This window comes from Mercenaria mercenaria, chromosome 17 (assembly GCF_021730395.1).
Source record: "Mercenaria mercenaria strain notata chromosome 17, MADL_Memer_1, whole genome shotgun sequence".
NCBI classification, from domain to species: Eukaryota; Metazoa; Mollusca; class Bivalvia; order Venerida; family Veneridae; genus Mercenaria; species Mercenaria mercenaria.
The window spans coordinates 25,606,793-25,631,047 of NC_069377.1; the positions used below are offsets into that span (position 1 = coordinate 25,606,793).

At 35.4% G+C, this 24,255-nt stretch overlaps 1 protein-coding gene across 1 annotated transcript; it reads right to left on the minus strand.

The window, feature by feature from the left end:
• Positions 1-1,722: 1,722 nt before the first annotated feature.
• On the minus strand, positions 1,723-14,870 carry LOC123536049 (tetraspanin-9-like). Its single transcript, XM_045318832.2, has 8 exons — positions 14,718-14,870; positions 14,077-14,159; positions 13,110-13,301; positions 11,231-11,305; positions 7,131-7,214; positions 5,940-6,074; positions 3,472-3,555; positions 1,723-3,074 (listed from the first exon to the last, which is right to left on the minus strand). Exons 2-8 carry the CDS (start codon positions 14,137-14,139, stop codon positions 3,012-3,014), a joined length of 696 nt encoding a protein of 231 aa, XP_045174767.1. The 5' UTR covers positions 14,140-14,159; positions 14,718-14,870; the 3' UTR covers positions 1,723-3,011.
• Positions 14,871-24,255: the final 9,385 nt, after the last annotated feature.

Here is a 24,255-nt window from a genome sequence, read left to right on the forward strand (position 1 = left end):
AAAAGGTTTTTCTTTTTTTTGTTGGATTTAACGTCGCACCGACACATGATAGGTCATATGGCGACTTTCCAGCTTCGGTAGTGGAGGAAGACCCCAGGTGTCCCTCCGTGCATTATTTCATCACGAGCGGGCAGCTGGGTAGAACCACCGACCTTCCGTAAGCCAGCTGGATGGCTTCCTCACATGAAGAATTCAACGCCCCGAGTGAGGCTCGAACCCACATCGATGAGGGGCAAGTGATTTGAAGTCAGCGACCTTAACCACTCGGCCACGGAGGCCCCCTAAAGGTTTTTCTATATTAAGCTCAAGCAGCCCCTAAAAGGGGCCAAGTGCCCATCTCCCTTCCCCCCATTGAAACAAACTTGATAGGAGACCTCACCAGGATATCACAAATTTGGTGTTATTCTGACCAGTAGTTTCAGAGGAGAAAATGTTCATGTAAAACATGTGGATGATGGACGACGGACGCCAGACCATCTATCCCATACTAATAGCTCACCCTGATTCTTCTGTTCAGGTGAGCTAAAAAAAGAGGACATAATTGATGAAATATTAGAGCTCCCAATTAATGGACCTCAGGTCGCATAAAGTGGGCGACGATGTGGAATAATTATTATGTCTGATTCAAATCCATTCAGTAATAACAATGATATTTTGAAATTGCTTAAAAATTTACCTGCAATTCTAAATTAAAAATGGGGGAATAATTCAGGACATATTGTTGCCAGAATTATAGCCCTTGTGCCATATGATGTGGAACATGTACATTAAGTTCCAAGCAAAGCCATCAAGTAGTAACAGAGATACAGTAGAACTGTAGAAGTGCATCAAAATTTTAACAAAGGTGTGGATGCGGACACTTGACAGAGTAGTACAGCTCAACAATTTTATTACTTTTGGTAAGGATTTGTATCAAAAATTTATGCATACAGCAACAGTTCAATAAGAAGTTACATTCTTGAAATTACTTCTCTCTTTTCTCTTTCTTGGTTGATTTCTTACACTACAAATTATTATTGTTGCTTAAATGTGAACGATCACCTTAAAGCGTTAATAAAATGTGCCTGTTGACACTGTTGGGAATCCTGGTGGTGACCAAAATAATCTTTAAACTAAAGATGGGATATTTATTTATTTATTTGGGTTTTACGGCGCACCAACACAATACAGGTTATATGGCGCAAACAGGACTACAAATTTTGGTGTCACATCTCATTTACATCGAAATAAAAACACGAGGTATGGAATCAAAACTTGCATACCTGCTGGAATCACAGAGTTACAGCAAAACCAAGTGTTAGCACCCAATTAGTCGCCTCCTACGATCATGCAAGGGTAAAGCAGTGGTTCCAATTCTTTTCATACACAGATCGTCCCAGAACCACATGGGGCTAATATGGGATAATACTGAAGCAAGTTTGGCAGTAAACCTAAAATATAGCTTATGGCACCATATATATTTTCTAAAACAGCATAGTTTTCAATCACATTCACCATAGAAATTTTGTTTATTTGGAACACTTCAAGGAACAGAGATCGCTTTGTTTTGTAAGCCTTCGGCATTACCAGAAATCTATCATTATTGTAATTTAAACACCTTTCATTAGCCAAATGTTAAATTTCATATGTTATCACGGTTAGACATTTATTCATTTTCTTCATTAATATCACTTTGGTTTTGAGATTATTTTGAACAAACATAATGAACAGCAACAAAACTGGTATGTTTCAACAATTTATTACAAAATTATTACAAATAACAGTATTAATTGGTATATCTGGCAGATTTTACGCATAAAACCGTGATTCTACATCTTAACTACATATATATATTTAAGCAATTCATATTATGCTATATCACACATTTTAATCAAGAAGGTGTACAATAATCTGCAAAATGTCATTCAATACACTAGGTAATCTCTTATACTAAACTGGCATACGAATTACTTGCAGCTTCATGATTATGTAAATATTATGTATTTGTAATGCCCAAAGGCTTTTCAAATTGTAAAATATAGTATACTGAAGAGGCAAACCTGTGAATTTTTTATTGTCCAACAATTCAAGAAAATATTTTGTCTGTAAACAAATATATTGCAAAAATAAGTCTTTAAAAAAACAACAGGTGTTTAGGTAAAAAGATAAGAAAACATAAGTATCATCGAACATTAAGAATTATCAGGTTTAAGTTTGCTTGCAACAGAAACGCTCATGGAATGTAACAGTATAAAAATATTTGCTAACCCATTGTGGTAGCATTAGAAAGACGTAATAATGTAGAAAAAAATAACTATGATTTTGTCAAAAATTGAAATATACAAAATTGCAACGGCATATATGACAATTTGACAAAACATATTAAAAACGAGATTCTTTGGACAGCAATTAAACAAATGCCAGTTTCTCCATGAATGTATACAACCTATTTGAAGTGTTTAAATTAATTAAAACATGCTTCTGCTGTATTTTTTTACTTCAATTCTAATAAATGTCTTACATAGAAAGTTGTAGACCAAATATGACGGTACTGTTTCTTAGTCACTGTAAGTTGCTCAACTTGACATCACAGGTAGCATGTGTTATGTGAATAAACAGGATATGCCCTTTAAGAATTGATAACATGATAAACTGGTATTGCACAAGCAGATCTAAAGTAATTGTTTTCAACAGTTCTTGTAGCTTATGAAATTTACAAATCTTCTTATAGAAAAATTATATTCCTTAATAGTGTAACATTTTTTAAATGTAAAGTTACTGTAATATTGAACTTCTACATACATATATTATAAGAAAATTATATGGCAAATTTATTTTTTATCAAAACTCACTGATTTTGTTTTAACAAATACATTTAAATATATGTCAGCAGTAGTTTCTACATAAAAATATCAGCAGCACTTTAAATGGTATATAGGAAATAGGTTTCCAGTGTATGTAGATAGAATCCTTTGTTTGCTGACCATGCACTTGAAGATACTAGGGGTCTGAGACAATCTTGTCCACGCTGCTCATACAACCTTCTCTCTTCTCATCATTATTAGTAAAGCAAGAGCTGCCGCGATTGAAATTATCTGAAACAGGTATATATCTTACAGAACATTGCTTACCTAATAAATTTCAATCTTAAAAATGTTGCAAAACATTTATCAACAAGATAAAAACAGGTAAAATTCATATCAGGTTGTACTGGTTTAATTTACGGTAATTTACAACACAAATATGAGAAGTTTTTGTTGAATGTCACAGCATTACTTTCAAACTTTGGGTAGTACAACCCAAAGTCCTTAGATAAATAGCAGAGCCTAGAGCACTTTGAAAATTAGGTACTCTTCAACCCTTGAAAACTTGTGCATAAGTAAATAAATGAAAGAAATAAATCTTGTGATTTTGGATGAGGAAGAATTTATACATGGAATTAAAGCCTATTATTGACACTAGTTCAGTAATTTTTTCAATGAAAATATTTACCTGCAAAATTCCTAGAACAATTCCAGCTGCTCCAAGTGTGTAGAAATTGTCCTTTATCCAGTCTTTACCTTTTTTATAACAACCCTGTTATATAAAAATATAAGAAAATCAAACAGCATTAGTAATGAATGTTTTGTTTATACCGTGTGTTTTTGTGTTTAGTGACTTAAGCATAAATTAAAATTGTTTGTTTCCGGTATCCCGACCTACCCTAAATTTTTGGCCTGACCCTAGATGTTTTTATGGCCTTGGAGAATATGTTTTTCAACTTTTTAACATAAAGTTGCAAAACTTCACTATTTATGCTTTAAATATGGTTAGTGATGTTAGAAATCAACTTATTGATGCTCTAAAGGCATAACCCCCTTATTTGTATTCATTTTTTGACAAAAGAATAATTTCCGAAAAGTCTCAATAAAAAAAAAATTCCAAAAAAAAAAAAAATTTCCAATCTACCTACCCTAAAATTTTTGAGCATGTTACCGGAAACAAAGAATTTTTTTTAGGCCTTATTTAACTATTTCTGTCATCCAATGATTGTATCTTAACTTACAGCAATGTATACACTGCCAAAATTTCTGGAGATGCCTCATTTGAATATCATGCCACAGACCCAAGACTCAATACCACACCCAGTTACATTCAAATTTGTACAAACACTGTTCCACTGAATCATAATTCTAATAAGAATTTCTTATTGTAATTTACCATGTACATGTATTTTGTATTCCCATGCAATTTGATGCACACAAGATTGCATGATTATGTGGACTGTATGTATATAGACTGTATGTACATAGTAAAGTAACAAACAAGAGCTGTCGCTATTGGTGACAAATGCCCCCGAAGTAGGCCCAAGAATGCCACAGTTGGCTGTGCAAAAAATCACATATAATTTTGTGACCTTGACCTTGACCTAAGACATAAGCTTGACATACCTACTCAATATGGTTAACATTTGTGTCATATTATTTTCTAATCCCTTGATAAATGGCAGAGTTATGGACAAGACAAGAAACAACTTTGTCTTCTAAGTGTGACCTTGACCTTGTAGCTAGGACTCTGGGTCCTGCACATGACACCTCATTTCATTATAGGGAACATTTATGCCAAGTAATTTCAAAATCCCTTCATTAATGGCAGAGTAATTGACCGGACAAGAAACAGATCATGTTAAATTTTGACCTCTAAGGGCGACCTTGACCTTGGAGCTAGAGAAGTGGGTCTTGCTCATGACAGGTTGTCTCATTATGAGGAACATTTGTGTCAAGTAATTTCAAAATCCCTTAATGAATGGCAGAGTTATGGACCGAACACGAAACATACCCTGTTAACCTTTGACTTATAAGTGTGACCTTGACCTTTGAGCTAGGGGTCTGGGTCTTGTGCATGACATATCGTCTCATTATGGTGAACATTTATGCCAAGTTATTTCAAAATCCCTTTATGGATGGAAGAGTTACACCCAGGACAAAAATTTACCAGATGCACAGACGCACGGACGGACAGTACGATTTTAATATGCTCACCTTTGAGGGCATAAAAACACCCACCCGCTTAGCTCAGTAGAGAGAGCGTTGGTCTACAGATCGCAGGGTGGCGAGTTCTATCCCTGGGCGGGGCATATGTTCTCTGTGATGATTTGATAAAAGACATTGTGTCTGAATTCATTCTTCCTCCACCTCTGATAATTCATGTGGGGAAGTTGGCAGTTACTTGTGGAGAACAGGTTTGTACTGGAACAGAATCCAGGAACACTGGTCAAGTTAACTGCCCGCCTTTACATGACTGAAATACCGTTGAAAAACGGCGTTAAACCCAAAACAAACAAAGTAATAAAAAACAAAGTCCCAAAGAATATTTATCTAAAAGAACGTTACATGCACAACTAGGGTTGGTATTGATCACTTGTGTGAAGTTTCATTAAAATGTGTGCAAGGGTTTGGAAGATCAGGCACGCACAAGACTGCATATGAAGACTGTATGTACATGTATATAGTATGTTAATATAACAATGTCCCATAACTGTGCAGAATTTTTTTTCTGAAAGAACCTAACATGCTCCATGCACAATTAAGGTTACTACTGATCACTTGAATTTAGTTTCATTTAATTGTGTGCATGGTTTCAGGAGATTAGGCACGCACAAGATTGCTTGTGCAGACTCCATGTATATAGTATAGTAACAAAAATCAAAGTCCCGTAACTCTGCAAATACTTTTTTTGAAAGATCCTAACATGCACCACGCACAACTACTGTTGTTACTGATCACTTGTGTGAAGTTTCATTAAATTGTGTCATGAGGATGAGGAGAGATGGTGCACACAATGAATGTAAAAACCTCGTAAATTGGTGTCAATAATGTTCCTTGTTATTCCAAATATATATCATTTAATGGAACAAATCATGTACAAAGTCTCATTTTCTCAATAAATACAACAGAAACAAGAAAGTGAAGATTACTTACAACATCATAAGCTACAACTCTTCCTTGTGACCCACAGTTTGGACCGTCGCAACACGAGTCGGGAAGACTTTCCGGATAATCTGGGTCATACACACCATACCAGTCTGTATAGTTAGATACACCACAGCAACGCTCCTAAAATATACACATACATACACATTCTTTAATGATTTTAATTTACATTGGAAGCCAATTATATCATATTTGTTAATGCATGCATATCAGGGTTTTCTTAAAATGATTACAAATAGTGCAAATGACGTACAGTATCATATTTCAACAGTATTTAGCTGAAGCAATGTTCCTTTTCCAGTTCTAACCTGTTCTCCACCAGTTACTGCCAACCTGAAGACCAGGTGGAAGCCGAATGATTTCAGACACAATGTCTTATATCAGTCATCACAGAGAACATACCAGGCCTCACAAAACGAATAAACTCATGACCTCACGATCTGTAGATCTGCGCTTTCCTTACTAAGCGTGGATGGACATAATTACACATTGCCTTGTTATGGTGAAATGTTTAACCAAGTTATTTGAATACTGGCACCTTTGTTGGCATACAAGTTATAGACCAAACAAGACGTGATCAGCATCTTTTTTTTAAAAACAATTCAGTCTTAATAACAATGGTGTCTACTTGCAGCAGTGGGCACAATTCCTAACTACATAGTGCTGCCTATCTGGAATATGATGCCATTAACACATACATGACATGATACCCCACCCAGTTACATTATACTGACACCAAGCTGACCAGTCCTTGAACTATCTTCTCAATGCGGCGTTCCAAGCTAGGAAGCTTCTAGCACCATTTTTCATGCCTTTGGTAATATCCGGCTAGGGAGTAAACCCATGACCTCCCACACTTAAAGCAGGTGCTCTACCACTAGGCTACCGAGTGACAAGAAAAATTACAGGAAACCTATTACCTTTAATATGACCTTGACCTTTATGATTAAGGTCTTACATGTAATACGTCCTCTTGTCACAAGTAATATCTGAGCTAATTTATTATTTATTATCAAATCTGACCATGCATGACAAAATTCAAAGCTAGACACAATTTTTACATACAAACATATATGGCCAAAAAAACAGACAGACACAGACGGGCGTGATATGGTATTCCCTAGAATTCTAAAGGTGGCCACTTAAACGTAAGAGTTACAGAATTGTGGTAATACTTACTGAACTTTGAATATCATCCCATTCATCACGTTTGTTTTTATCTTTCAAACCTTCGAGTAATTTACCCTTTAGTTCTACATCAATCTGAAAGGGAAATACCAATAGTCAAATGCTATCATCAAATCACAATTTCTGCTAAATCTATTCATAGGTAATGACGCTAAGCTTTGTAAGAAATACAAACAAGAGCTGTGACAGGAGACAAGCGCGCTCGACTATTTCAATGCTGGATAGTGAAACTGGGCACATCTGGGGAAACTGGAGCTATGGCTGGAATGTTTAATGACTCCAATGGTGGATGAAGATATTGCATGAAAGCTTGAGTCTGTGTCAAAAATATTAAGTAATAAGAAAGAAAAAGTGTATCAAAACACTAAGTAAGTATAATTCTAAGCAAAAGGGGGCATAATTCATAAAATATTAGTGTAAGAGTTATGCACCTTGTGTCATATGTTGTGGAACAACTGCTTCAAGTTTGAACCAAATCCATTTAGTTATAACTGAGATATAGTGAAAATGCATCAAAACCTTACATTCTAAGTAAAAGGAGGCATAATTCATGAAAAATTGGTGCAAGAGTTATGCACCTTGTGTCATATGATGTGGTTGATAAGGAGGAACAACTATTTTAAGTTTGAATCAAATCCATATAGTAATAACTGAGATATAGTGAAAGTGCATCAAAGCTTTAACCTGAAATTCTTAGTAAGAAGGGGGGATAATTCATAAAATATTAGTGCAAGATGTTTGAATCAAATCCATTTAGTAACAAGCAATTCGATGAATTGGTATCCCCCGCCGGAAGGATTTGTGGTGAGTAATGGCAAAAAAATATATACATAAAAAGTTAAGGATGTTATTAAGAAGCAAATAATTCCATTTAATTTAGTCAGAATCAGTTTAACAGAAAATGAATGTTTTAAGTGTACATAATAAATGTATGTTATGTTGATCCTGACTAATAAAATTGTTTCAAATGGAATTATGTTTACTGTAAGCTTAGCTTTCAGAAATAAATAGAGTTATTTGAAATGTGGGCTTAAGTGTAACTAGAACGAAATAATTGTCTTCAAATAGTTCCGCACCAAGTGTTGTTATTTAACATGAACATTGAAAGACCAGATGTCCTTAAAGACAGCACAATGAAGTAAGATATCTTCAACATGGATTGCGGTTGGGGTGGTTGTGGCAAAAATCTTTTTTTGGTGGGTGGGGTGGGTGAGGGGAGTGGGGATGTGACCTGGTTAGGGTACAAACTTCACATGTTGATTATAAATATTGATGGAAAATTAAAAATTGAGGTGGGGTGCGGGGGGGTGCAGCAGTAGCGAGGTGGGGGAACAGTACAACTTTGCATGTTGATAAATATTCATGGAAGGTTTGAAAAAAAATTAAAATAAGGAATGATTTTTTTTTTTGTGGGGGGAGCGTGAGGGGGTGTGACCAAGGCAAGGGGGTGACCAGGTGTGGGTACACAACTTCACATGTTTATAATAAATGTTCATGGTAAAGAATGAAAGAAGTTTAATGAATTTCTACCATTTGATTGTCAAATTTGTGGAATTTTAAACAATTAAAGGGCAATAACTCTGGTTAGTAAAGAGACCCAGACAAAATTGTGTGTGCTCAACCACATTATGGTAATTTAAATTCATTTAAAGTTTCATAGTTCTAGGTCAAATATATCACAAGTTATGAAGCAGAAATTGCCATATTTATAGTACCCTACATGTATATAGTTAACACAAGAATTTTCTAAGGGCCATAACTCTGGTGTTACTTGGGCAATCTGACAGAAACTTCATGGGCCGCATAACCTTATTGTGGTGAACATGTACATAAAGTTTTATTTAAATATTCCCAACCATTTCCTAGATACGATTCCGAACGGACAACAGCAAAACTATATCCCTCCGACTTCATCAGGGGATAATAACTGAGATAGAGTGAAAGTGCATCAAAACTTTAACCTGAAATTTTAAGTAAAAGGGGGGATAACTCATGAAATATTGGTGCAAGAGTTATAGCCCTTGTGTCATATGATGTGGGTGATAAGGTGGAACAACTATTTTAAGTTTGAATCAAATCCATTCAGTAACAACTGAGATATAGTGAAAGTGCATCAAAACTTTAACCTGAAATTCTAAGTAAAAAGGGGGGATAACTCATGAAATATTGGTGTGAGAGTTATGGCCTTTGTGTAGGCATGGGAAATAGAGATCAATATAATGGCACCTTTACTAATCCTACCAGGTGTTCTGTATTACAAAAGTGCTTCAATTGTGACATTTTGATACAAGCAAAACTGTATTATCTGCACAGTGATTTTTTTTGGAAAAAATAAAGGTGCCTGTGCCCGCTGAATTGGGAAAATAAGCGCGATAATTCCCCAAATTGGGAAAAATAGAAATATGTTTAATTTCCATACTAAGTGATATAAATCTGTACATTTCCTTACTGAATGTTGTTTGAAGAGTTTATATTTTTTCAAAACCACTTTTGGATTTAAAATCGTGAAATTTTTGGGTGATAAAATAAATTAAGACACCAATACAACTTGTAATAATTGTATTTATCAATTTTCACTTCATGCCCTTGAAATTTGATAACGTCCGAAATTTTGACTATCCGAAAATCGGTACAATCGCGGCGATTTTGATCTCCAATTTTTCAAAAACTAGGAGAGATATTGTCATTTTTCATTACCATAAATGATTAAATGACATAATGGAACATATTTAAACCGACTAAAGTGCATATTTCTCTTGAAAATCGGCAATATTTTGTTTGTCACGTGTTTTCGCGACGGTAACCTTGATGCGATTTTGATCTTAAAAAGGACGTTTTTGATGCCATTTCTGCCAATTTCATGTTAGATATCGCTGATCTCACGCCCGAATATAAACTGTTACATTTTGGAAATAAAATCTTATAGTTTGAGGGGGAAAACATCTCTTTTTTAGGGAAAAAATTGACGATTTTTTGGGAAAAAATGGCCTATTTTGGCGAGGGGAAAGTGCCGATATTCGGCAGTAAAAATACGCAAAAAAAATCACTGCTGCACTATTATTTACTTTAATACTGGTACTTCATTTTATAATAATTGGCTTTTTAAAAGTTAATTTTTTACCATATGTAAGTTGACAGAATCATAGGAACCATGTTTTGAGGGATAAATAAAACACAAATGAATAAATCCTAAATGTTTTTGTTGTGCAAAAAAGTATGATATTGTGTCTAAAACAGTTTTCATTTTCCACTCAATTGTGTAATTGCAAGGGAAGTAAACTAGCTAATAGATATCTCTGCTTATAAGTACTAGCCTAAGGCAAGAGTTGTCATTCTTTGTGGATCACAACTTTAAATTAAAAATTAAAACTTCTGTTATTGATATGAACAAAACTATCATAAACTTCACATTTGTGAAATCAATTTTGGTTATTTCAAGGAATTGGAAATCAATTTCTATACTTTATTTAATGTATTAATATCACTGAAAATTTTAGGGTCTATCTCTACTTTGTGCAATATGATGAATAACTATTTTAAGTTTGAAACAAATCCATCAAGTAATTACTGAGATAAAGAGAAAGTGCATCAAAACTTTAACCAAAGTGGGGATGCAGAAGGACGCCGACGCTAGGCTGAGTAGGATAGCTCTCCATACTTCGTAGAGTCGAGCTAAAAACTGAAATATAGGAATACATGTTTACTTCTTGTAGCAACAGACTGTCTATATACCATTTCTTGTAAACATACTCACTTCTCATTGGAACTCATAGGCTATGATTCCTGTGGCATCTGACAAGGCAATTATGTCAAGAACACACTGTAAATATATACTCACTTCTCTAAGGAACACATGGGCTATGATGTCAACACCTATTCATAAGGCAAGTATCATAAGAACACATTGTAAATTCTGAAACTCACTTTTCCATGGAAAGCGTAAGTTATGATTCCAACAGCTACTGATAATGAAAACATTACAGGAACACACATTAAATATGCTTCTACATGGAACACATAGGGTATAATTCCTGCATCTCCCAGCAAAGTATCACCAGAACACACTATAAATAATGAAAAAATATACTCACTTCTCTGTGGAACACAAAGGCTATGATTCCTGCAGCTACTGACAAGGTAAGTATCACCAGAACACACAGTAAGTACTGAAATACACCAACATGTCTGATACTTTCTTTAAACTGTCTATTCAGTCAATTACCATCAAAGTAAAAACAAGAGCTACTCAAAGACAGCAATACTGGACTATTCAAAATTATAAGCCTTGTACCAGAAATAGCTGAATGCAATAAATAACAAGCAAATTCTGTGAATTTATATCCCCTGCAAAATGGTTTGTTTTGTGAATGTAGGGACTATATTTTGAAAGACAGAACAATTAAAGTGAGGTACCCGCACACACAACACAGCCCTAAAGTGAATGTATCATTAAGCTTCATGAGATTCATCAATGTTATTACTTTGTTTTGTATGAATTTATAAAAAAGTAGTAAAAGGAGTAATAAAACAATTAATGGGCTACTATAAAGAGATCCTGATGAAATCGCATACCCAACACAGCCCCATAGTGATCTATAGTTACATCAAGTTTCATGAAGCTCCATCAACAGGTTACTTAAACATTTTAACGCTTAAATAGTTATTACTGGGCAATAACTCTGCAGTTACTGGAGAGAGCCTGACAAAAGATGTGCAAGCACCATTGTCCTATAGTTTTCTACACTAGTTTTAAATTTCATGAAGATCCATCCATACCTTACATTGTAATGTAGGAATATACAGACTGTGAAACAATGGGCAATGACTCTAGTTAAATTAGACTAATTTAGTAACAAAAGCAATTCTGACTAAAGTTGCCATGCACCACTGCTCTATTAGTGATCTCTACATTTTGTGTAAAGCAATGTAAATAAATCTTAAAACAATGCAGTGTATCTTTCAGCAACTGTCTGAAACAATATACACAACATTTGATATATTTTGCTGATTTTTAAAATTCACATTAATACAATTTAGGTAAGACTGCAAATTGGGAGCTAAATTTCTTAAGGTAGTTCTGCATGTCTGATAAACCGTAAGTGATGGCATAATGTAATTTATCTGAAAAATGTAGAATAAAGCCTGGATTCCGCGTTCGGAAATAAAAATCATATTTTATGAATTAATGGTAACTTAAGAGTAAATTTATTACAATGGAACTGTTACTATCTTTCTAAAATTAAAATATATGATATTAAAACATCAGAAATGTTAAATAATTCAAAATAATGTCTTAAAATTAGCGTGAAATGTGCAATTCACTTTAATAATGGTCAAATATCTAAATAATAAGCACAAGGACCTATACATTTTATTCACAACATTATACTGGCCATATGTTTATTTACAACTGTGAGAACTTTCAATAAAATCTACATTGTAGAAAAATTTCTATTCAAGAAAATATCATGTGAGTTATGATTTTCCCATAGTCACTGCCATTAAAAAAAATTATCTGAGCTCCAAATTTTTCAAATCAATCTTGAGGCCCATATGGAAGATTGCTTTGGCAAGTATGCTGCCTCGTTTAATAAAGTCTTTATTATAAATCAGTCTAGCAAAAAATCAAGCACAGTATCCCATCTTTTTTTATTTGCTGAATTTTCTTAGTATATTCTTAAGATTTGAAAAATCTGTGTTTATCAGATTCTACACTGGAGAACAAAATTTCGATCTGAATGTGAAGAACTACCTTAATGGTAAAGTAAACACAACACTGCCCTTCTGAAAGGTATTTCAGGTATAGGTTGGCATCTGTGTGGAGAACCAACACCTTTCTGCAAGCCAGCTGGATGGTGTCCTCACATGATAACCCTCTACAGTGAGGGGCAAGTAGTTTGTAGTTAGCAGCAGTAACCACTTGGCCACTAAAGCCTCCATATTACACAACAATTATATAGTACCACTTACAATGAGCATAACACATTGACTTTGCATCCATACGCCAATAAATCCGAAAAGGCATACAACGACTACAATAGTTCCAGATGAAATCATTAAGGCTGTTGCTGTGAAGAATTCATCACTTGGCATCAAATCAACATAGTTGGACCTGGATATCTGTAAATATGCACCGACCACCACCATGGCCACTCCCATAATCTGTAACATATACCAATAACAGTTTATTTTGATTTAATTGTAATGAATTAGCTTTAAGCTTATTTTAATCATTAGCAACCATTTTGTACATTTCCAGAGAAAAGGTCATGATCAAAGTGGGGCTCAGACCCAGGACTTAAATGGAGAGTAGCTGATATTTAAGCACTCGATCATCTAAGTTTACACGTTGAAAAGATCAATATCCTGACATCTTTTTATTTCATTTTCTGATACTCATGAACAGCAAACCACTTATTTTTGCAGAAGCTATTGTAAAAATATAAATAAAAGGACTGAATGCCATGTTTTTGGCATTAATATACTGGTATAAACCACATACATCAAGACAAGTTTATTTATTTTGTTGGGTTTAACATTGCTCCGACACAATTATAGGTCATATAGCGACTTTCCAGCTTTGGAAGTGGAGGAAGACCCTATATGCCTCTCCATGCATTATTTCATCACGAGTGGCCACCTGGGTAGAAAGACCGACCTGTAAGCCAGCTGGATGGCATCCTCACATGAAGAATTCAAAGCCCCGAGTGAGGCTTGAACCCACATCGATGCTGGGCAATTTGAAGTCAGCCACATTAACCACTTGGCCACGGACGCCCCCTCATATAGAGGTAGCAGTGTATATGCACTCAATAGCAAAACTGTTTAAAAATAAAGAATTTAAGTCCTCAATTATATCCCGGCCCTTTAATACTGACAGTCAATCTTTAATTTTCCCCCAAATATCACCTGGTGAGGTGAATATACACATACATACCAAGAACAAGATGTTGCATAGTATAAACAGAATCTGTGTAACTCTGTACTGTGTTGACGCCATCTTGCTCTCAGACAGCTAATCTGGAATCATATAAAAATCATACAATATACATCTTTGATATAGATTTATTTTTTCAACAGACAACAACGCACAACAATTCAAAACCTTTGTCACTGAAAAATGATAAAGAATGATAACATGCGTGCATGAACAAGTTCAAAAGGAGCAACAATTTCTGAGTCGTGAACTTTCCCTTCTTAAGTTATGATGCTTAAAAACGAGAAAACAGATTACGCTTTAAAGATTGCACTGCTTGTACAGTCACTTTATTCCAAGAATACCCTGACAGTTTGAGCTGGGAAGAAGTTATGAGGTGTTTAACGGACAAAGAAGAAAACTTAACCAAATTGGAAGCTGATACAGACGCATTGGTAAGTACAATAGCTCTATCTTTTCTTAGAACAGTCCATTTGCCCATTTGTTTACATCTCAATAGCCTCTGAGTCTTTCTTCTAATATATGGCAGATTCTGTTTAATCTACACCAGTAAATAATAGTGATTTTATGTTTTAATGTACAATTACAGGCTCGATTGGCTATAAAAATCAAATTAATTTAATTGTATATAAAATGTTTACCTTCTATCTGTGTCGCCCAGGTTGTTACTATATATAGCTATTGTTTCTAAAAATAACCAGACGGGAAAACTTGTCAAACCGGTTTCACGGATCTTTGATCCGTTGAGTAATAAGGCGGGAAGCGGTTTGAAATTTAAATGATTACAGTTTCAAGAATGATACATTCAAATTACTGTTGTTATTTTAATTATATGTACACAGAAGGAAATTTTAAAACAGCGATTGTTTAAAACTTCCCGCAGCGATTACCACCCCTTATGGTATAGGCAAGGGAAGATAACCGCTGTGAGCAGGTGTTACACCACTAAATATACAAACCAACAGCGCATGTGGAATTGTTTTCTTTGATTTTCTCATATTTCTACATCTTCTCCCATAATTTGACGCATACATATGGATAGCAGAGATTGTTCTCTTTCTAGCAATAGTTTTTACCTTGTGAAATTCTGTGGGTTTTGACTGTTTGTTGGCAAATTTCACCTCAAAAATGTTACAATTTCCCCTTGGCATTAATTGACGTGATCTTTATATATACTGAACAGCAAAAGAAACTAGATCTATCTAGTTTTATAACTGGGATATTTTTTATTTAAAAGCTCAAATTTATAAATCACTTGTGTTTTTCATATCACATTACACTTGAAGAACTTCACGTGTAAAATTAAAAAAATCAATCAATCGTGAAGTCAGTAGTCCCACAATAGCCGTTTTGCAAGAAATTCATGTGCGCCTGTAAATAAACAATTTTCTTTGTGAAATTTTATTGTCATTGGAAATATTGATAATTGGTTAACTCGAAAAACAGCATAAATTTTAAAAAAATGTTGTTGGTTGCACCGCACGACTGAATCAAATTTAGCGCGAGCGCCCAATTGGTATGTTACAATGCAACTGACGCGCAGAAGATATAGCCTTTCAAACGGCTATTGTGGGACTACTGACTTCACGGTTGATTGATTTTTAAAAATTTATCACGTGAAGATCTTCAAGTGTAATTTTGGTATGAAGAAACAATTCAAATTTGAAAAATTAATTTCTTATTTTAAAATATACCAGTTATACATCTGGAAAGATTCTTTTGCTGTTCAGTATAGTTTTCTTTTCAGACTGGTCTGCAATCTGTTGTAGACAGATGCATTCTTTTCTCATGCCTAGCGGTAAAAAGTGCATTGTTTTTTATGAAGTACTACTGGCTAGCGTCCTACAACCGGACCCTTTTGGAATATTTTTCACGATAACTCGGGAAATAGCTATATAGAGTGGTTGAAATTTCACGTGAACAAAGCTAGGTTCTCCTCCCAACTAAAGAGCTAACTTAAAATTAGGTCAAGTACTTTTTCGAGGCCCGAACGAAGGACCAGCGAATCACGTTGTTTTAAGGTCCAACAGTACCATGTCTCACTTTATGGAGTTTTGCATTAAACTTTATTTTCAACCAAGGGAAAGTAGTCGTACAGTTAGTCATAGAATTTTACGAATTACCTCTCTTGAATCGATAATCGTATCTCTCCCGAATAAATCTTTTAAAATTTCACTGTTCGAAGTGGGTATTTTGATGTGATTATGTGTTTTAGAGTGTATTAAAATTATGCACTAAATTATCAAATCAGTATTTCCTGGTTTAAGTGTTTACTAAACGTCTCGTCTGCTTACCTCAAATTTGCTCGGGACCTTTAGATTTAATGGCGGGACCCTACGGAAATACTGCGCATGCGCATCGCATCACTTCCGACCCCCCCCCCCCCCCCCCTCTGGCATGTAAACATGCTTCGTGAGCGCAGACGACATGAAATGTAGCATTTCTCATTATGGCTGAAAATACCGAGAATACCTTACCAAGCAATCCGATTGGTACATATTCAGGCGGCATAAGGTCATACGAGGTCATAAAATCGTGCTTAATACGGCACGCCGAAAAACACAGGTCGCCCAACGCGCCAAAAATGGAAATGTTACAGGCTCGGTCTGAATGAGCCTGGTCATGGACACTAGTGGAAGCTACCGTTCACGCCGTCTAGCCCTTAATTGGTTGAGCAGAACTCAACATTTAGAAATGTTAAAATACAATTAAGAAATATCTGCAGATGTATTCATACGGCGATGTACATTCATTAGCAGAGTGAAATTCCATGAAGAGCGGCGTATGGTTCCTAGTTAAAATAATGGGTTTGCCAGAAACGAGAAAACAATGAGCGCAATTAAACAAACTGGAATTTAGAGCGGGGATCTGAGGTTATGGAGCTTGCATATCACAAAAACTACCAATAGACAAAATTAAAAAGCAGGCACAACATGGTGATTAAACAATACCCAAGGCTAATTAAGCGAGAGTATTGAAACCACCCAGGCCGAAATTTCAAGTTGAAAAGGTAAACCGTACATTAACACAACATAAATGCCGTGCTGAACGATCTGAAGACATCGAAATACATGTATAACAGCTCTGATGGAATGTACGGGGATATTTTTTTACGGCCGCCACATGGCACAAACAAGGCTGCTGTGATAATAAAACAGATAAAATTGGAAAGCCTAAATATAGCCCATATGGGCTCTATATAGGCTTGCCACCGAGAGTATTTTTCAGTATATTTATCATTGTATTTTCCTATATTTTAAACAAACAAAAAAAAAAACCCAATTCATTTAGCTTTTCATAATAATTAAAACTCTTAGTAAAAACTCTTATTAAAACTCTTACTCTTAAATAATTAGAACGGTGAAAGGTTCTTGCAGAAATAACAAATTCATAAACAGCGCAGCTATGCGGTTATCCTATTCAGAATTGCGGTTATCCTATTCAGAATTGTTATCTGGACGTTCTTTTTTTGTGAAATTTTGTGTATGCAGTAATAAGTTAAGATATGATTGTCATATCATATTTTTGAACTTTTACAAAATAAATAAAAGAAAATAAAAAAGTGATTGACACATACAATGCCTAAAACAGTCACAATAGGAAATACGGGACTCATACGGGACCCCTCTGGTAAACATGTTTCGAGGCCAAAGAAAGCCTAAAAAAGAATTGTTTGTTTCCGGTAACATGTAGTTAGCTCGTTTTTTTTTTTTTTGTTTTTTTTTTATTAAGTGGAACTTTTTGGAAATTGTTTTTGTATCAAAAAGTTAATACAAATAAGAGGGTTGTGCCTTTAGAGCATTAGTAAGTTGATTTCTAACATCACTGACCATGTTTAAAGCATAAAAAGCGCTGTTTTGCAACTTTTTGATAGAAAGTTGAAAAAAATCTCCAAAGCCATAAAAAAATTAGGGTCAGGCCAAAAAAATTACGGTAGGTCGGGATACCGGAAACAAACATTTTTTTAGGCCATACGTGGAAAACATACTAAAACGTCTGTTTATATTAGTGACAACACTTATAAGCTTAAAATCAATACATTGATATATCATGTCGCTGAGACATTGTATATGGGTCCCAAATGGGTCCTGTACTTACAATATGGGACCCAGATTGGACCCTTCTGGGAAACATGCTTTTTCTAATAGCAAATAAATTTATGTGTGAACATTCGAAGAAAACATACAAAAATGAATGTTATACTAGTGACAACACTTATAGGCTTAAAATGAATACTCTGTTATATCACGTCGCTGAGACATTGTATATGGGTCCTATTTGGGCAAATACATTATGGGTCCTAAATGGTACAGTTGCCCAGATACAGCCCATATGGACCCCATATAGGCTTGCGTGCTTGATTGCCTTTCCTTTCAACTGCCTGTGGCGAATTACAGTGCTTTAGGGTATAGGGGATAGCCAACAAAATTTTCCGGCATTCCAATTCAAAGGAATTAAATTTTGTTTGCTGTATATCAAAAGGAAAAATGCTATTCTTTTCAAAATATTCAGCTTTTAATAGAAATTCATGTGTTTTTTTCTCTTCTTGTCATTGTTTACACATGCGCTGATTTAGTTTATACAGAATGGCTTTGGTCATTTTTCAATTATTAGTTTAAAATCCACATCTTAACAAATTCCCATGTTTTTTACTATAAATCAGTTAGAGTAATAATTTATACTATTTTCTAAAACATTCAGCGTTTTACATTTCTGATAAATATTTTTTTCATTCACGGATGTTTATTACATACACACTGATTTAATAAGTACTTTACCCTAAAATCCACTCTACCCTAAAGCTCTGCACTAGTAGCTTGGTATCTAGACTCTTCAGCGCGTTTATACTACATATTATATATTTCTGTAAAAGTTAACAACCCCTTTTTCTGTTTTGTTTTTCTAAAGTAGCGATATAGTTCTTTATTGGAATACAAGTCTCTGAAAATCTGATATGCCGAAAAACCGTTATTGTTCCTTATCAAAGGAAGGAACACTTATGGTGAACATTTCACACTTGGCTGAGCAGGTAATGGATACAAGGGTCACCAAAGGCATCCGAATTCCAGTAGGGCGCCGCCATCTTGGACTCATGCATATTCATTACAAATAGCCTCTTTGCCGATGTGTGTTAAATTAACACATCTTTAAGTCAATCTTTAGTGAAATACAACTATGTTATAACAAACCTACAAGAAACAATAATATAGTTTAGATCATAGTACTCGATCCTAAATCTAACATGTCATAATTTAGAATCGAAATTGCCTCTTAAACCTTAATAGTGTTATTTCCGTCCCGAAAACATTCCATCAAATTGATATACGACTAATTAGCAAACTTTTTAGTCATAATGATCTTTTGTAAGGAAAGAAATATTAGCCGACATCGTGAGGGACATCATTTTCAGCATTATCATATCCGTCATTTTGAAGCTTGTTTGTTGTAAGATTCAAGCTGTGAACTTTTTGTACGCATTTTTTCAGACCCATTAGATTATTAGTGCAAACTTATATATAAGCCCTTTTTCTCCTGGCTTAACTTTCATGCGGTCTATACTCTGCGTGGCATCCTTAATTATGCTTCATTGTGTCCGAAAGATCGGATGACCGTTATTAAACTAAAACACTGACTGACTGCTTAACTTTTATGGGGTATATATTTAACGTAGCTAAAAATGCTATACTATGCCTGAAAGAGCGGACGGACCCTTATTAAACTTAAATAGAAGAAGAAGTTTAACTCGCTTAGCGCAGATCTACGGCAAGGCCGTCGCGGGCGACCGGTCCAGCCGAACCACTTTTTAGGCCGAGCATGATATCGGCCGTAACAGGTTTTTTTTCCGCATAAAATTTCAGCTTTTGCTTAGATTAAAAGTGCCGAAAGTGCCTTGCTAATTATCCGCAACGAGCGGTATCTGTCATGATTGCCCGCGGAATGTGAAAACTTCGGCACACTTCGTGTCAAAAGTATCGACCCTGCTTGATTGGATTAATCATAATTAAACGCTTATCTGATATATCTTTAATCCGGTATGATTAATGGCGATTTTTTTTTATAATCTATAATAATTGCTTTGATGGAAAAAAAATTATAGTCGTATGTTTAAAAAAATGGAAACAATTGTGTTTTTCGTGGTATCATAAAACAAAACTAACCGAAAGCTAATTTCTTCTAATTATTTTGAATAATCAAAGAAGTATAATAAAAAAGAACACAATTTTTATAGCTCTTTGGAATAATCTTAAATAATTGCTTTAAATTAAATAAAATGCCAACGTACATCTCAATTATATAAAAATATAAACTTCGTTTCTATCTACTCTTAATTCTGAAACCGTATGCTTAACTTGTTGCTTAACGTATTGCTGCAAAATGGACATACCTGAAATTCCAAATCAACCTAAGACATTCAAATATCCGAAACGCACCTTTAGTCAGAAAAATCCGGTAAACAGAAGTTTTCAGCCTTCGTGGTTCACCAATAGATCGTGGTTGCATAACGATGAAACTAATGACCTCGCTTATTGTCATGTGTGTATGGTTGCTCACATAGATGGCAAGTTGACAAGTTCGAATCTTGATAAAGCCTTTATTATTAATGCCACCGCCTGATAAGACTCACAGAGGGGTCGAAATAGTTGTTTTCTTTTGTATTGGCTGACACTCAGAAGTGAAATACATCAACATTCATTGGGCAAATGTCGAATAGTTATCCTTGAAAACTGTTATAAAATTGACTGAAAATCTTAATGGAAAATGCTTTTAAGATGCAAGGAAAACGCACCTACGGGCATTCCAAATCATAAAATTTTCTCGGGGGAGACCCCCAAATACCCCTCTGCTCTCCCCCCTCCTGCCATCGGCACTCGCAGGACGCCTTCAACGTCCCATGGCCGGACCACTTTTTCGAAGCCGGCGACGGCCCTGTACGGATCTCGGAATCGGGATCATGAGTTCGAGCCCTGTGCGATGCGTATGTTCTCCGTGACGATTTGATAAAAGACGTTATGCCTGAAATCATTCGTCCTCCACCTCTGATTCATGTGAGGAAGTTGGCAGTTACTTGCGGAGAACAAGTTTGTACTGGTACAGAATCCGGGAACACTGGTTAGGTTAACAGCCCTCGGTTACATAACTGAAATACTGTTGAAAATCGGCGTTGAACCCAAAACAAACAAAAAAGCTTAACTGATGGCCATATTTCGTTCTGGAGCTGAAGTATCAATCATGCGATACAATTTGCGTTTGGCAACACTTTTCTGTCCATGTATTGCTATGTGAAACTTTAAATTTACAATGAGGCAAACATACGGCCAAATTCCGATCTGTGCTACTAGGGAAGGTTTCGACAGTGGACTCACGAAATTTTGATAGCACTGTGGGGAATCAAAATAATCTCTGAGCCAAAATAAATTTATGAATAATATGGGATTATAATGAAGCAACTTTTGCTGTAAATCTAAAATATAGCCTATCATATGGCAACGTAGATGTGACCCTAAAACTACATAAATCTGAATCACAGTCACTTTCTGATTATCTGGAACACTGAAAGAAACTGAGACTTTTTATTTTCCTTAACTTTTGTAATTACAGGAAATCTATCATTGTTGTCAACTACATAATAATTTAACAATTTTCATTAGTTATATGTTAGACTATGTTTAAATTTCATATTTTATCATGATAAGAAATTTATCCTTGTTCTTCAAAATATAACTTTGGTTTAGAGATTATTTTGATCATTTGATTCCCCACAGTGGATAGAATGATGGTCTTTATTAGTCCCCTACTGGTTGAAAACCAGTTTCGGGGACTATAGGAATGCGCTTTTCCGTCATTCCGTCTGTCCGTCCGTCCGTCTGTCCGTCCATCCGTCTGTCCGTCCGTCCGTCCGTCCGTCCGTCCGTCCGCAATTTCGTGTCCGGTCCATAACTCTGTCATCCATGAAGGGATTTTAATATTACTTGGCACAAATGTTCCCCATGATGAGACGACGTGTCATGCGCAAAACCCGGACCCCTAGCTCAAAGGTCAAGGTCACAATTTGAGGTCAAAGGTCAACAGGGCTTTTTTCCTGTCCGGTCCATAACTCTCCCATCCATGAAGGGATTTTAATATTACTTGGCATAAATGTTCCCCATGATGAGACGACGTGTCATGCGCAAAACCCGGACCCCTAGCTCAAAGGTCAAGGTCACAGTTGGAGGTCAAAGGTCAACAGGGCTTTTTTCCTGTCCGTCCATAACTCTCCCATCCATGAAGAGATTTTAATATTACTTGGCACAAATGTTCCCCATGAGAAGACGACGTGTCATGCGCAAAACCTAGACACCTAGCTTAAAGGTCAAGGTCACAATTTGAGGTCAAAGGTCAACAAGGCTTTTTTCCTGTCCGGTCCATAACTCTCCCATCTATGAAGGGATTTTAATATTACTTGGCACAAATGTACCTCATAATAAGACGATGTGTCATGCACAACTTTCAAACCCCTAGCTCAAAGGTCAAGGTCACACTTAGCAGTCAAATGTTAACATAGCATGAACAGGGTCTGTTTCGTGTCCGGTCCATAACTCTGACATTCATTAAGGAATTTTAATATCACTTAGCACAAGTGTTCCCCATGATGAGATGACGTGTCGTGCGCAAATCCCAGACCCCTAGCTCAAAGGTCAAGGTCACAATTGGGGGTCAAAGGTCAATAAGGTTTTTTCCCTGTCCGATCCAGAACTCTGTCATCCATCAAGGGATTACAATATTACTTGGCATAAATGTTTCCCATGATGAGACGACGTGTCATGCGCAACACCCAGTACCCTAGCTTAAAGGTCAAGGTCACACTTTGAGATCAAAGGTCAAGAGGATTTTTTTCCTGTCCGGTCTATAACTTTGTCATGCAAAGCAGGATTTAGATATCAGTTGGCACAAATATTCCCCTGGATGAGACAACATGTCATGTGCAAGAACCAGGTCCCTAGGTCTAAGGTCAAGGTCATATTTAGAGGTCAAAGGTCAAATTCAAGAATGACTTTGTACGGAACATTTCTTCTTCATGCATGGAGGGATTTTGATGTAACTTGGACCAAATGTTCACCACCATGAGGCACCCTTGTTTTTAGAATTACGTCCCTTTGTTGTTACTATAAATAGATTTTATTGTAACTTTTTTATTACTGGCGGTAGAGAAAAATCGAGACCACTTTTCTGTGGTACAGCATGCATGTTACATCCAATTTTTAGGTGTATTTTGACCTATCTCTACCTGGTAAAGAGTTTCTTGTGGACTTATATTATATAGATTTTTTTTTTTTTTTTTTTTTTTTTTTTTTTTTTTTTTTTTTAAAGATTAATTTCCCTTTGTTGTTACTATAAATAACTTACATGATAACATTTTTATAATCAGCCAAAAAAATTCAATATGAAAACAACTATAGGTTTTTATATATATAAATTTTAATCCAAGTGTTTTGTTATAGCATATTGTATATATAGTACAATATTGTTTATACAACATTGACAGATATCAGTTCATTATGTTATACTGCAGTAGAGAAAATTAGGTGCCTTCCAGTAGGGGACTTTGTATTGCATGGCAATACTTCATTCACTTGTTATTTTTGTCCACTGATAATATTTAGGTAGAATCGTTGAATGGGAATTTCCGGCCTCGAGGGTAAGTGTTTAGGCGCCTAAACAGTTACCGGAGAGCTGGATTATAAGATTCTTTCACTGGTTGTAGGTGCAGATACAGAATATCCGGCCTCGAGGGTAACTGTTTAGGCGGTAACGAGGCTCCCTGCCGAGTTACCGCCTAAACAGTTACCCGAGAGCCGGATATTTCCATCTGCACCTATAACCAGTGACAGAATCTTTTTCTTGCATACCGATTTCAAGAAATAATAATAAAAATAAAATCAATCGAACGGCTTTCTTTTTGAACTATTTCTTATGGCAGTGTATTTAAACAAAGCGCGGGAAACCAACGTCCATAAACATGAAAGACGTCATGACGTTTCAAAACAAACAACAATGTTTAGTTCCGGTTTTGTTTTATCAGTTGCAGCGTAACGTTATGAATTTTTGATAAAATAACGTAATTTGAATTGAGAAATATACTATCAGGAACCAATAGGAACTGTCAAGGTATTGAATTTTTATTCCGTTTTTTAAATAAAA